Genomic DNA, 14,029 nt, shown 5'->3' with positions numbered 1-14,029 from the left:
ACATATTGACAGGCATTTTTCATCAACAACGATTTAGAAAATTAGGGCAGAAGAAGGGAATATATAAAGTGCAACCTCACATTTATCATCACATGATGCTCATAACAGAGCTTTAAGTGCAGAGGTAGGATATAAAAGTTACTGCGGAGATTGATTAAATTATATTATTCTATCTTATTTGTCTAGTTTTTAGAGGTTCTAAGTTCGAATCTTCTTTTTCCTTTCAAAAAGAAAAAGAAAATTCACACTAATAGCCCGCCTATGTCTTAAGCAGGCCCAGTCCGCTGCCCAAACCAGCTCCTTGCAACCGCAGCCCAATATCCATAACTTGGGCCATGAGGCCCAACTCATGCTTCAATACAAATTCTCTTTTGTATAAAATAAAACTCAGGCTCGGTGGGAGGTAAGAGAAACAACTGAGAAAGCAAAGGGAGAGAGAGAGAGGTTGAGAAGTAGAGAGGTTTCCTGGAGAAGAAGCAACTGGAAATTGAGAATGGATGTGATTAAAACGCAGCAAATCTCAGCGAGGCCGATCGAGAAGGTCATAGTTCACCCTCTGGTTCTTCTCAGCATCGTCGACAACTACAACCGGGTCGCCAAGGACACTCGCAAGCGCGTCGTTGGGGTTCTCCTCGGTTCCTCTTACCGCGGCACCGTGGACGTCAGCAACAGCTACGCCGGTGAGTTTCTTTTCTCGCTCTTTGGACTATTTTGCTTCTGCTTTCGCTATTCGGTTCTGTTTGGATCTCGTTGTTCTCTTTTTGAAGTTTAATTTCCCCCTTTTTGGATCTAATTAGGTCAGTTTTTGATCAGTAAGTGCGGAATTTTTGTTTGCTTGTTTGGGAATTTGTGTTTAAGTTATGATATGAAGTATGCTTTTGAGAATTGCTGTGAGCTTGAACTGAAAATTGCTCTAATGGTTGCGTTTTTTGGTGCATCTATACTAGTTTGTAGAGTTAGTTCAGTCTATATATGCAATTGAAGTCGAGCGGAACCAAATTGTTGTAGCATAAACATGCAATTTTGTGCTGTGGATTGTTTTCGTAATGCTTGGAATTTTGAATTTCAACAAAATTTTCTAATTTTTGTGCGGCATTATGAACCTTCTTGCGTGTTTTATAGTAGTTTGATTGGATTGTCTTTACCGGTTGGGATTTTTTTACTATTTCAAGTTTCATTGCTATAATGCAGTACTGTTGTACTAGTTTAGCTTTGTTTTCTTTGTTATGTTAAAGCCATGCTGGAAGGTTTTCTTAGTTTACCTCTCCCATGTTGATTTTGGAGAGCTTATATGTTTCGACATCAAACAAATTACTTTGTGACTGATGTAAGCTTTAAAATCTTGTTTCACAGTGCCCTTTGAAGAAGATGACAAGGACCCAAGTATCTGGTTTCTTGATCACAACTACCATGAAGCCATGTATTCCATGTCGAAGAGAATTAACGGTACTAGTTATCCTATCTGTCTTTTTTTCTTTTCTTTTTTTTTACCAGTCGTGTGTTACTGCTATGATGGAAAATTGACAAAAGAACTTTTTTTCAGCAAAGGAGCATGTTGTGGGATGGTACAGCACAGGCCCAAAGTTGCGAGAAAATGACTTAGATGTTCACAGTTTGTTTACCGAGTAAGATTACCAACCCTATGCAATGCAGTTTTACGTGGACCTGAAAATCCATTGGAATATCATGATCATCTCTAATACTTAATGTAATTAACAATTTAGTTGGACGGACAACATTGAATTAAAGTGAGAAGTGTGATGTTGACACTGTTAAAACTGAAGCTAGAGATTGACATAGATTTCAATGATTAGGAGTAAACATGTACTTCTTCTCCCTGAAAAAGCGCTTATATAAATTTCCCAGTGATAGACAAAAGATTTGTATAATTTGGCAACAAGAATGACCGTCTCCTTTCTTGCTCTTAACTCTACTCCTCTCTTTATATACATATATATAATTTTTTTTCCACTTATTAAGTTATACATTTGATGGTATTTTGATTTACTTTTGATGTAGCTATGTTCCAAATCCTGTCTTGGTCATAATTGATGTCCAACCTAAGGAGCTGGGAATACCCACAAAAGCTTACTGTGCTGTTGAAGAGGTTAAAGAGGTAGAGTCATAATCTTTATACCTCCTTTTTGTATTTGTCTTGTATTGCTAGGCTGTTAGAATTGGTACTCTTAGGTTAGGCACTTAGGCCTTTTGATATGTATTCCTTTTTATATGAAAAATGTGAAAATTTATTTCAATGTAATTACAGAATGCTACCCAGAAAAGCCAGAAGGTGTTCGTTCATGTGCCCTCCGAAATTGCTGCGCATGAAGTTGAGGAGATCGGTATGCCCATTGAATTGAAAGGACTTCTGTTATATTGCATGCACAAATGATTTCTTTGCTTTCCTTTGTTGGTGGGTGGGACTTAACTGGATTACATACTTCTGGTTTTAATGAATTTGTTACCGTCTGTAGGAGTGGAACACTTGCTTAGAGATGTTAAGGATACAACCATCAGCACTCTTGCAACAGAGGTATGTTTGATTAGATTTTCAATTAGCTTTTTCAGTTTTTCACTTGTACATAGACACAGGATGTGTATCTATACTGGAGTACGGGGTCTATACTCAGAAGAGGCAATACAAGATGCTTAATTTCCATGTCTTGCACAGGTTACTGGGAAGCTCACAGCTTTGAAAGGATTGGATGCTAGGCTCCGCGAGATCCGGAGTTATCTTGATCTTGTTATTGACGAGAAGCTCCCATTGAACCACGAGATTTTGTACCACCTACAGGTAGGCTTTTGGCTTTCTAGTGCAGAGTAGCTTGGTATATTCAGATTTTATTTCACCTTAATGGATGGTGATACTTCACCATGACATTTGTACATTTTCTTATTGTGCTGTTCAAAATCTTGTAGGATGTGTTCAATTTACTCCCCAATCTGAATGTTTCTGAGTTGATCAAGGGCTTTGCAGGTAAAGAAACCTTGCTGTGATTACTGTGCCTGTCTAGATACTTGATTGTTTTTGATCGCTTGATTGGTTCCTAAGTGCCTGTGTTGACTCATGTGGTGGTTAATGTCATTTGCAGTGAAAACAAATGATATGATGCTGGTTATTTATCTTTCTTCCCTTATCCGAAGTGTTATTGCTCTTCACAACTTGATCAATAACAAGGTAAGATGGATTTCCATTGAATCCCCAACCTTCATATTATGATTCCTCTGGTTAGTAGTTGTTGCTTCATACATACATTCTGATGGAAACTTTTTGGTGTATTTCAGATGCAGAATAAGGAGCACGAAAAGGCAGAAGACTCCAAACAAGTAGCCGTACCAGCTGCAGCCAGCTAGAACAGTTTTTATGGCGCTTGGACTTTCAAGGGGTGCGATCATCCAATGCGTACTTTAAGTTCATTCCATCAATCGATGTATTTCAAGTTTGAATTGGAGGAATGCATACAGAACTTGCCCGATGGTGCTTAAGTTATTTCTGAACAATGATGTCCGGGTTGTCTATTGATATTGGATAAACCATCATTTGCGTTTCTTTCCATCTTGTTTATCCATGTTATCTCATCAACATTTGGTTTAGTCCAACGCAACTCATTTTATTATACAATTTTGAACTGCAATTCATGCCATGTTACATTCTGGGTTTCTATGCCTCTATCTTCCTCATAAATTACAAACAAAATGTTAGTTTCACCGATCAATCTTCTTCACCATCATACTGAACCGATTGCTGGAACTCGGCATCCATCAGAACCCCATCCATGACATGCACAAGACTCCCCTTCCTCCTCAGATCAACTCTCTCCGATCGAACCCCATTGACAACCAGCCTTCCATCTTCATCCTTCGTTATGTACAGCACAAACCCCGATATCGAATCATACGAAATCTCCTTCCCAAACGCCACCGTTTCGGAATCAATACTCCGCGGCACGGCGGAGAACCCCAGCACTCTAGAAACCACTGCATACGTATCATTCATCTTCTCCCCCACAAAACTATCACTCGGGTCCAGCCTCAGGTCCCGCTTGAAAGCTTTCTCCGATGGGAGAAAGACCGTGAAAGCTAGATCTTCCGGCAACATTTCGATCATCATCTCCCCAAACTTTCCGATCAGTAACTTGTTATCACTGTGGGAATGATGAGTGGTGGCTGTTGTGGTTGGATCTGGAAGACGTAGCATTGTGAGTGCTAGTATTACAAGGCTGCAAACCAATACCACCCCCAATACGAACGCGATTGGATTCCTCAAAACCCGGCTTCTGCTCATCGTCGTTGACGATCCAGTACGGTCACTTAGCTGACGGTGTGGATTTCGACAGGTGGAGGTGGAGAAAGCGTTTGATCTGGGTTGAAATGGAGTTGATGAGATTAAGAGTAGGAGCTTCTAACTGTCGTCCAAGCTCCAAGAGAGACTGCGAGTTCAGAGCTGGTAAGCTTGAGATTGACGAATGGGCATGGAGGGGAAGTTCTTACTTCGACGCTGAAAAAGAGGAGGACGTTTGTATTATGGGCTAAAATGAGTGCGGCCCAGTATTGCCTCAAAACCCAATCCTCCCTTTTGTGCCCTAAATGGGCTTCTCCCTACATACAAAATAATATAAAGTCTCGATGAAATAAGATACAAACTCTATACAATAGTTAACAATTTCATAAACGATTATCAAAATAGAGACTGTTCACAACTTTGTCGGATTGATCCACATTACGTAAAGCTAATTTGTTGCTATTAAAAGTGATACATCGATACATCAATGTTTTACAATATATTTCATATCAAGGTGAATTGTATGATGACTATAAGCCTAAAGAAATTCAAGTTTAGATTAAGATTTGTATTACAATATAGGGTTTCATATCAAGGTTAATTGTATGATCACTATAAGCCTAAAGAAATTAAAGTTTAGATTAAGATTAGTATTACACAATAGGGTTCCCCACAATATATTTCATATTAAGGTGAATTGTATGATGACAATAAGCCTAAAGAAATTTAAAATTTAGATTAAGATTGGTAATGTCATTCGGCTTAAGTCCACTCCATTTTTAATTACATTATTGAGAAGCAATTCTTAATTTATTTTTAACTTAATTATGCTTTAGATAAGTACTTGACTAATCACTTTCCCAAATCATATTAAAACAAGACCGCACTTGACAAGATAAGGTTAAAATAGTTGACAAGCTTAATGCATAATCTAATAGTCCCTAATACGGCCAAAACAAGAAAAATCTAATTAGACACAAGAAAATAAGAAGAAAATAAAAAATTACTAAAAATAGTCACAAAATACACAAGTCCTAGACCAAATCATCACCGTCAACCCAAAGTCAACGCACCACCGAAGACAACAATCCGGTGCCGAACTGGACCCGATTATTCCCTCCTCTTAGTTTGACACGTATTGCATGAACTCCAAATCAGACTCCAACCCCGCCATCGTGTCAGGCGCCAAAACCACCTCCAGATCAACGGTCCCAGCTCCGTCCCTCCCCGGAAACGCCGAAATCTTACCGTCGAATTTATTCGCCTGCCCGCTCCGAACCGCCAACGGCCTGCCCCACCCGAAATCGTTGTCGTACATCGGAAACCTCGGCGAGCTACCCATCGTCATTGATGCACCGTCGAAGTTCCCTAGAGGAAACACCCGCGGGTTCTTCTCCCAATCCTCTATGCACTCCCTCACCTTATCACTATCGTGCGCCTTCACGTTGTCGTTGAGCTGCTCTGCGCACCATCTCAGATCCCTAGACAACACGTCTCCCGAGGACGCGTACGTCGGGATGCTTTGGATTGCGTTCCCGAAGTAGTACGGGTCCAGCTTCGGCTCCAGCCTGTGACGGCAGTTCACTGCCATTCTGAACGTCGTCGTTTTCGACTCCGGTAGCTTCCTGGCGCGTGTCACAGCCTTCCACAGAAGCGCGCAGAGCGACTGAAACGACGAGATCTCCGCTGCCGTTTTGTTCTCAGTGATTTGCGGCTTGAAATTCTTGAACCAGTTTTCGATGATGGCGGTTACTCTTGCGTTGTCGTTGTTAGTTTCGTAAGGGTCGTTGCTCTGCTTCCCGAGAATCTCGACGGCGGTGGCTACGTCGTCGTTTTGGGTCCATTTGTTGTTGTTGTTGTTAGTTGTGGCTTTTAGTTTCAGAATGGCTTCTCTGCTGAAGCTGAAGATTCTCTCTGTCAACGGCTCGTTGACGTTGAATGTGACCTTGGGGCCACCTTCCGGCAACTGAAGGACCGCCTGAGAAATCAGAATCGAGTCCCGGGTGAAGTCCGGCTTTCTGGAGAAGCTCTTGCCGCCGCGGCAGACCTCGGCGAAGGTGTTGAAGAAGTTCCAGAAGGAGGTGCCGTCAGTGACGGCGTGGTTGACGGCGCAACCGATGAAAACTCCGTCTTGGAGCTCGGTGACCTGGACTGCCAGGATTGGGTTGTGATGGCCGGTGTAGCTCACAGTCCTGTCCAATGCAAAAAACTCCTTCACCGACTCCGGCACGTGAGTCGGCGACAGAATGTCACGCACGGAGACCTCAGTGGCCGCTGCGTGAATAAAATCAGCACCGGCGTCGTTGCAGGTGATGTACAAGTAACCATCTTTGTCCGTAGTCAACCGGCCGGCCAAGGGCGGGAAGCGAGTGAGGGTCTGGGAGAGGCCGGTCTTGAGTAGCGAGACCAGGGATTGGATTGGGAAAGAAGGCTTGGTGAAGAGGCCACCCTTTTGGATGTAGTGACATGAGAGCATGGGGAGGTCAGAAACCGAAAGCTTGAGGTCTCCGAGGGTGGAGGTCTGGTCAGGAAACACCATGGATTCAGACACCACAGTGAGAGAGATTGGCGAAGAAGAAGGCATTTTGAAATTTGTGGCAAATTCCTAAATGGATCGCCTAATTCTGTAATGTGACTGAAGAGTAGAGTAGTGGAAGGTGTTTGTGAATGTGGTGATTTGGGAGTGGGGAGTGATGGGAACTTGAAGAGGTATTTATAGGGTGGGAGGTGGGGAATTGGGTTCATGAACGTGCTGACGTAAGCCGTTTTGCCTTTAATTTAGTGATTTTGGTTGTCATGGATTTTTTTTTCTTTATTGTTTTAATTGCTCTGAGATTCCATGCATGGGTCTGGTGATACATTGACTCTCTCATTTCATTAGAAGTGTTAACTAATCAAGGTTGATGGTGATTGGGAAACCACGTGTTAATTAGCAGTGTTTCAGCTTCTAAGTGAATAATAGGGCCATTTTTATTGACCTCAATTTTTGTTTTTGCGTTTTTCACTGAAGGCCAAAAAACTGATCAGCTCATCTTCCTGCAGAGTGTTAAAACGGGTCAATGCTATGTTGACTTGATCATGGTCTGCAGTGTCTGCTGAAGAATCCATTGTGCTGATGTGTCATAGCTGGTTAAATGCATTTGCCTAGCTATGCCACATCAGCACAATGGATTCTTCAGCAGACGCTGTAGACCTTGATCAAGTCAACATAGCATTGACACGTTTTAACACAGAGATCGTTAGGATGATGATGGTGATGAGTCAAGTCCTTGTTTCTGAATTACATACAACTGCGTTTTCCCAGCATCGTGGCAACTTCTTTAGCAAGAAGGGTGGCAACTGTAGCTTACAGCACTATGTTGATCGTTGACCTCAAAATCTCAGGTATAACAATTAGTTAAGACATAACCAGCTAGTAATTAATATATAATCCCTGTACTAGATATGTAATAAATTGGCTGAGGATATGTGGAATGCCAGTGAGATTTTGTATGATCCCAAGCAGATAGCCAGAGTGGATTTTGGTGATTAATTACTAATAATTAATAATCTGTATGAGATATGTAGCTGCTTTAAGAATATCTGTGAGATTTTTCCATGCATAAAATCCAACTAGGGCTCCAGCAATATCCGTTGGAGTCCGCCTTGAATTACACTTTACACAATTGCTATACATAAGAGATACTCATGCCTCCTGAACCATCCAACAACTCTCCTTCCTAATGATATAGTTCACATACTGTAGTCAAACATTCATTATGAGATTCATGACCAAACTCATAAATTTGTGTCTATTCGAAAGATGGAGAAATCAACTTCCGATTTTATATATATAGTAACGCATTTTTTTGTGTGTATTCCAGCTTAAGTATAAGATACCATTATTTCTTTAAATTAATATAAAAATTTTGTGAAAATTATTAATCATCAGGTAATTCTTACTCTTTTTTTTAGATATCTGTCTATCACCCTCTAAAAGAATAAAAATTTCATCATCCAAATCAATCATCATAAAAAGAACGTAGAACAACACATTAATAACTAAACTTAATTAAATGACATTTTGTACCCTTTTTGAAGTAACTTTCAAATAATTTCTTCACCGCAAGTTGTCAACTAGTATGATCAATGTGTTAATTTAAGAGTTTAAATCTGTTTCTTTATCTTCTATGCTAGCTAAGAACTTCTATAGGGCAATATTAAAACAAATACATCATGTTGCTTAAATACTACTCACTTGACAGTTAGCTAGTGTACTAGTGTGAGTTAAACTTTGTATTAATCAATTTCATGCAAAATTAAGTATTTAATAAAGCGCCGACTATTTACGTTCTGGGTGTTGGCTGTCATTCTCCCAATCCCTAAAATAGCCGCGGCCCCAAAGAATCTCAACTGTTTTAATTAGCCATAAACCTTATTCAACTACTGACTTTTCTGCATAATTAAATTAATTAAATTAATATATAAGGGTTTTGCTAGCTTGCGAATCCCCCATAGGGTTGTATTATTGAGCTTGTTCATGTTTGAGATTACCTGATGAAAATGGTCGGTTAATGAAAGAATCTTCAGACTCAAACCGTCATTTCTGATTTGTCGGCGTGTGGCAGGTTTTGATTTTTATTAACTATATGAAAACATAGATTAGATTAATAAGCACATTCAGTTTAAGAAGTAGCTAAAAATGTATGTGGCTTTATTTAATTGTTTGACTTGGAAGTTCCATTTGCTGCTTTATCCTGAAAAATAATACTATTTTGCAGTACCAAAACAAAGTTTATAGTATAAATGCCAGTTCCAAACCAGCCATGGTGTCCAAATACTAGGACTCTCCCCCCTTATATATGCATATTGGCTTTAGGGTTTCATAGCTTCAGAGTCCCCAGGATCGTGCCACGTGTATGACAGTGCGAAGATCAAAGTGTTTCAGTGAACCTGGGTGTGCGCCACGTGTGTGCCAGTTCGAAACCAGCCCACGCGCCAATTTGGCAAGGTACGTTACTTGATTCTGCATTTGGTTGCCTGCCCCGGAACCACCATCATCGGGTGGTGCAGTCCTTTGAATCTAAGACATTTATCCTCCTTGGGGCTAAGAGACAAAGGATTTATACCAGAAACACAAGAGATGCAAAGAATTTAATGACCATGTATAAAGGTGGGGTAATTCAATTCACTAATTAATCATTTTGGTCGAGGTAAGTTTTAAATTAAGTCGTACTTTGCTTCTGTAAAACAGCGGGTAATTCAATTTACTAATTAATCATTTCGGTCGAGGTTTTGAACTCGTAGTTTGAGTCTGTAAAAGGCGGGTAATTCAATTCATTAATTAATTATTTCTGTCGAGTTAGGTTTTAAAGTAGTAGTTTGCGTCTGTACTAGCCGTTACATTCACACACATATATAAAAAAAGATTTGAAGGTCATGATTTGTGTTTGGACTAACCGGTTATTCACATATGTTCGTGTATATTGTGAAGGATTCGAATTCTTTACTAAACTTTGGTGCTTATGTTCATTCGCTTGTTGCTAAATGTTTTTGTTAACTATCAACATGCAATATAGCTTCCACTCACTGTAAAAAGAAATTTCACTTACTTTTATTAAAAGAAATAATTAAAAAGAACAAATAAAAAGGGATATATATATATATATATATATATATATATTTTTTTTTTTTTTGACTCTGGACGACAATGTTACTCCTCACCCCACCCCATTCCTGATATATATGGACTCTTAATATTTTTCTTCTTGAATGCTCCCACCTAAATTTTCTAAGTGCTTATATATATGGTACAATATTACAAACAATATTTACACCTGATCGTCAGTTTTAGGAGACCTCTATAATCAAATGCACTGATCAATGATTAAGTAAAATAATATCGGATTATGCACATGTAATTCATGTATTGTTAATTAATTGGTAGCTAGTGTAATATCATAAACACAAATTATCAGTACTACTGTATTATCATATTCATATATTCATACTCACTAGTTTAATTACCTTTTGTTTCTTACAATATTAAGAAAAGTTCCCTTCAATTTAATAGAAAACGTTTTGTACGTGCATTATTGGCAATATATGCATGTATCAATGTAGGCATATTGCAAGTGTTGGATTGTAATTGATCGATGATGACAAAGAGCCAATCCATCTCTAAATTTTCCTGGCGGTTCCAATCATATTCTTATAGATTATGATTATCGCTTTTTGGTTCATACGTACAATACAAAGAACCCTCACGATCAGCCAATCGATTAAGGTCAAGAATGTATTGCCGTACACTGAATGGGGTAAAAGATGAAGCTATAGCTTAGCTTGATAAAGTAGTGGCCATGAAGAGATTATTATCGATATAAAAATGAAGCAATTTGCTAGCTTGATGAATGTAATTAAAAGTTTAAAACATGTATTTCGTTCTCTTCTTATCGATCTTTCACTTTTTCTCCTTAATTTTATGTGCATATAGTTGTTGGGTGTGTGTGTTTGGTGGGGTGGTAAGACTTTGGTCTCATATATAAGAGATCAGGAGTTCGAGCCCCATTAAGAGTGGGAATGGGGTGGGTTTTTTTTAAAAAAAAAAAAAAAAAAAAGTTGTTGCAATTAAGAACATTTATTCTAGGGTTGTGAATCAGTTCAACTTATGCTCGCTCCTTCCTCGTTTGGGCCAAGCTCGCAAGAAAAAATAAAATCAAATTTCAACTTTGTTATACGCGGTAGGTAAAGATCGTGAACATCTCGTATTTGACCTTCAAAATCTTCCGCGAGATTTGAGCTAGTCGAGACTCGGCTCCTTTAGCCCAAATTGAACAACCTAATGGTCCTAATCTATAGACATAGTCATGAAGTGAACGTGATGGAACTTAATTGCCATCTCTAGTACTAGAGCTTTTTGATCTCCTCCGTAGGTGTCTGTCTCTGAGTCTCTGACCAATGTAAAATGGAGGAGCCAACTATTGGCATAGTCATTCCACCGACCAATTTATATTCCATGAACACTGCTACTGCTACTCTTACGGCTACGGCTTTACTTACAAATGGAGTCACCTAGATTCATGAACTGTAACGAAGGTACATTTGGATCGTGAAAGACTCTTATTTATGGCAAATGCAGGAGCTACGTACATATACAGACGACGCCGTTTTTTTCTGGTTTACGTGTTATACTTATTTGCATGAGCATCACGCAGAGGTCAAAATGTTGACAATCCAAAGTCTATTAGTTTATATTTATATATAGTTAGGTTTAATCGTCATGTAGTGGCTTAGTTAGTGAGCAGCGTTCATGTACCTGCTGCCTGCTGGGTTTGGAATTTAACTAAATATTTATATGTGGGTGAGTAGTCCCGCATAAATATTCTCTTTGACGTTCGATTCTCTGAATTAGGGCATGTGGTTAATTTGTATAGGCCGGCCAAGAAATTAAGAGACGCCCATTCTGAAAGGTTCACCCTACCAAACTGTATCATTTTGCAGATAAAACACTAATAATGTCGTTGTTTTCTTAGAAGAACATTTTCGTGTTGGGATAGAAAATTATAGAATATAGATAAATTTAGGGTTCTTGATCGACCCAAACCACCAAAATAAGTCAAAGTTATCTCATTTACCCCAACAATAAATTTTTATTCCCACAAATCCCATTTAACAGTTAAATGACGATTTTGGGCTCCAAAAAATTAAAAATTACATATTGCCACTCTCTCTCTCTGCCATGGCTGACACTGCAATTTCCGAGATGCCCAACAACACCAGGAAGCCCACAACCACCCGAAAGGCGCTGAATGTTGGGAACTATGATCAAACACGAAAGCTAAGAACAAGAGCACAACAAACTGGATTGAATGACCTAGTTTTATTAATGATGGTTTTGGCTTAAATAGCCATTCAATACAAAACCCTAACAAACTTAACGTAAATGTAGCCCACGTTTGAAGATAATAATTAAAGTCAAGTGGTAACAGAAACTTGGAACAATTCAAAAACAAGTAGATAACCCTACAAACCAGCTAGGTTTTATTCAAACAGAAAGAAACTTAACAAGAAACCCTAAAAACATGCAACTAACTCTTTCAATCCCTCCCTTAAACTAAATGCTGTGAAGCACTAAATGTTGTGAAGCAATTAGTTTATATCAGAGATCTCGCAAACTCCCATCAACTTCCAAAACTTCTGAAAGACATCAAACTTCAACGGTTTGGTCATTAAATCAACTACCTGATCCTAACTTCCACAATGAACCAATTCAATTGTACCATCCTTAGTAAGATTTCTTAAGAAATGATACCTGCCATCAATATGCTTGCTACGACCATGCATGACTGAATTTTTAGACAGCTTGATGGATGAAGTGTTGTCACACCTCACATAGATACAACCTTCATCAGAATGTCCCAGCTCCTTTAAAATCCTCTTCATCCAGACTGCCTGACAGGCACAGACTGCAGTTGCCACAAACTTAGCCACAGTGGTTGACAAAGTCACGATAGGCTGCTTCTTTGAAGACCATGAAACAGCACCCAAGCTCATCAAGAACATGTACCCAGATGTACTCTTCATGTCCTTTATATCTCCAGCATAATCACTATCTGTAAATGCCAACAACTCACCATCTCCTCCCTTCTTATAGCAAATTCCATAGTTCACAGTTCCTCATAAATACCGAAGTGCTCTCTTAGCTGCATGTAGATGAAGTTCTGTTGGCTTTGTGACGCGCTTTGAGCGAGCGCGCAATTTAACCCTGAAATATCGTTAGTAGTATAAGCAAATAGGGATCGTTCTATTCCGGGGATTGAGGGTACACTTGTAATTGTGAAACAAATAAAGAAAAGTATTATTTACAAAAATAAAATAAAGAATATAAATATATACAATTGTATAAACAAATAAAGAATTAAAATAATAAAGTATTATTTACAAAAATAAAATAAAGAATATAAATATATACAAGTGAACAAAAATAAGGGGGGATTTTGTTTTTGGATTTTCGAAAATAAAACTAAGTTAACAAAATAATTAAAATGCAAAAACATAAAAATAAAATAGAGTGAGAGAACAAAGATCAAAAACCGAAACATATGATTAAAATTGATTCAAACCCTAATATTGTTCATCTAAGTCATGAGAGAGGAGTTGATCATGTGAAACATTCGAAAGCAAATGATTTCCCATATTTTACTTTTCAATGCTAATTAACCTAAGCGAAAGCACCTAGATTAATCCTATCAAACATGCAATCAAGCCCTAGAAAGCTAGTCAATCATGACATGTTTAATGCATTAGACATAGAGAAAGGCTATCAACTCAAGTGTACAACTTAGTTATGGAAAAGTCCACCTAATTGCAATCATCTTCAATTAAATTCGATTCTTGTCCAGAACCTTTACTACTTTTGATTCAAGTTACACAAAACGAAAAGTCGATTTCATGTTCTTAAACCTAGCACCAATTACATGCAAATCCTATAAGTGTCGACCCAAATAAGATAAACATATAAAAGTTTTCTGTAAAGCAAATTTAATCGAACAAACTCACATAAGCAACTTAGAATCACAATTATATGAATCTGAAAATTCTCAATTAATCATAAAATTCCAGAAATTAATATTCATTCAAACACATATGTCAACTAGAACAAAACCAACAAAATCAAAGCAAAGGTTACAAAGGAGAATCGGATTACACCGTGGATGAAGATGAGATGAACGAATTGAGGATGTGGTCTCTTGAATCTCGAAAGCAAGC

At 38.5% G+C, this 14,029-nt stretch overlaps 3 protein-coding genes across 4 annotated transcripts; 1 reads left to right on the top strand and 2 right to left on the bottom strand.

Annotated features, from left to right (window-relative positions):
* The first annotated feature begins 390 nt into the window (after nt 1-390).
* LOC112182924 (26S proteasome non-ATPase regulatory subunit 7 homolog A) lies at nt 391-3,594 on the top strand. 2 transcript variants are annotated; one of them, XM_040509861.1, is made up of 10 exons: nt 391-680; nt 1,354-1,446; nt 1,544-1,625; nt 2,020-2,116; nt 2,267-2,342; nt 2,475-2,533; nt 2,672-2,794; nt 2,920-2,970; nt 3,086-3,178; nt 3,286-3,594. In XM_040509861.1, exons 1-10 carry the CDS (start codon nt 494-496, stop codon nt 3,352-3,354), a joined length of 930 nt encoding a protein of 309 aa, XP_040365795.1. In that variant the 5' UTR covers nt 391-493; the 3' UTR covers nt 3,355-3,594. The 2 variants fall into 2 exon arrangements, with proteins under 2 accessions (XP_040365795.1, XP_024177253.1); XM_024321485.2 differs by having other exon boundaries at nt 392-680; nt 2,920-2,977; nt 3,093-3,178.
* A 118-nt stretch (nt 3,595-3,712) lies between these two features.
* LOC112170974 lies at nt 3,713-4,285 on the bottom strand. Its single transcript, XM_024308235.1, has one exon. It carries the CDS (start codon nt 4,283-4,285, stop codon nt 3,713-3,715), a length of 573 nt encoding a protein of 190 aa, XP_024164003.1.
* Nucleotides 4,286-5,169: 884 nt separating this feature from the next.
* LOC112182922 (uncharacterized acetyltransferase At3g50280) lies at nt 5,170-6,961 on the bottom strand. Its single transcript, XM_024321482.2, has one exon. It carries the CDS (start codon nt 6,864-6,866, stop codon nt 5,406-5,408), a length of 1,461 nt encoding a protein of 486 aa, XP_024177250.1. The 5' UTR covers nt 6,867-6,961; the 3' UTR covers nt 5,170-5,405.
* Nucleotides 6,962-14,029: the final 7,068 nt, after the last annotated feature.

The sequence above is a fragment of the Rosa chinensis genome, chromosome 1 (genome assembly GCF_002994745.2).
Source record: "Rosa chinensis cultivar Old Blush chromosome 1, RchiOBHm-V2, whole genome shotgun sequence".
Taxonomy (NCBI): Eukaryota; Viridiplantae; Streptophyta; class Magnoliopsida; order Rosales; family Rosaceae; genus Rosa; species Rosa chinensis.
The sequence above is the reverse complement of the archived record's forward strand: the minus strand, read 5'-3'. Positions and strand labels throughout refer to the sequence as shown.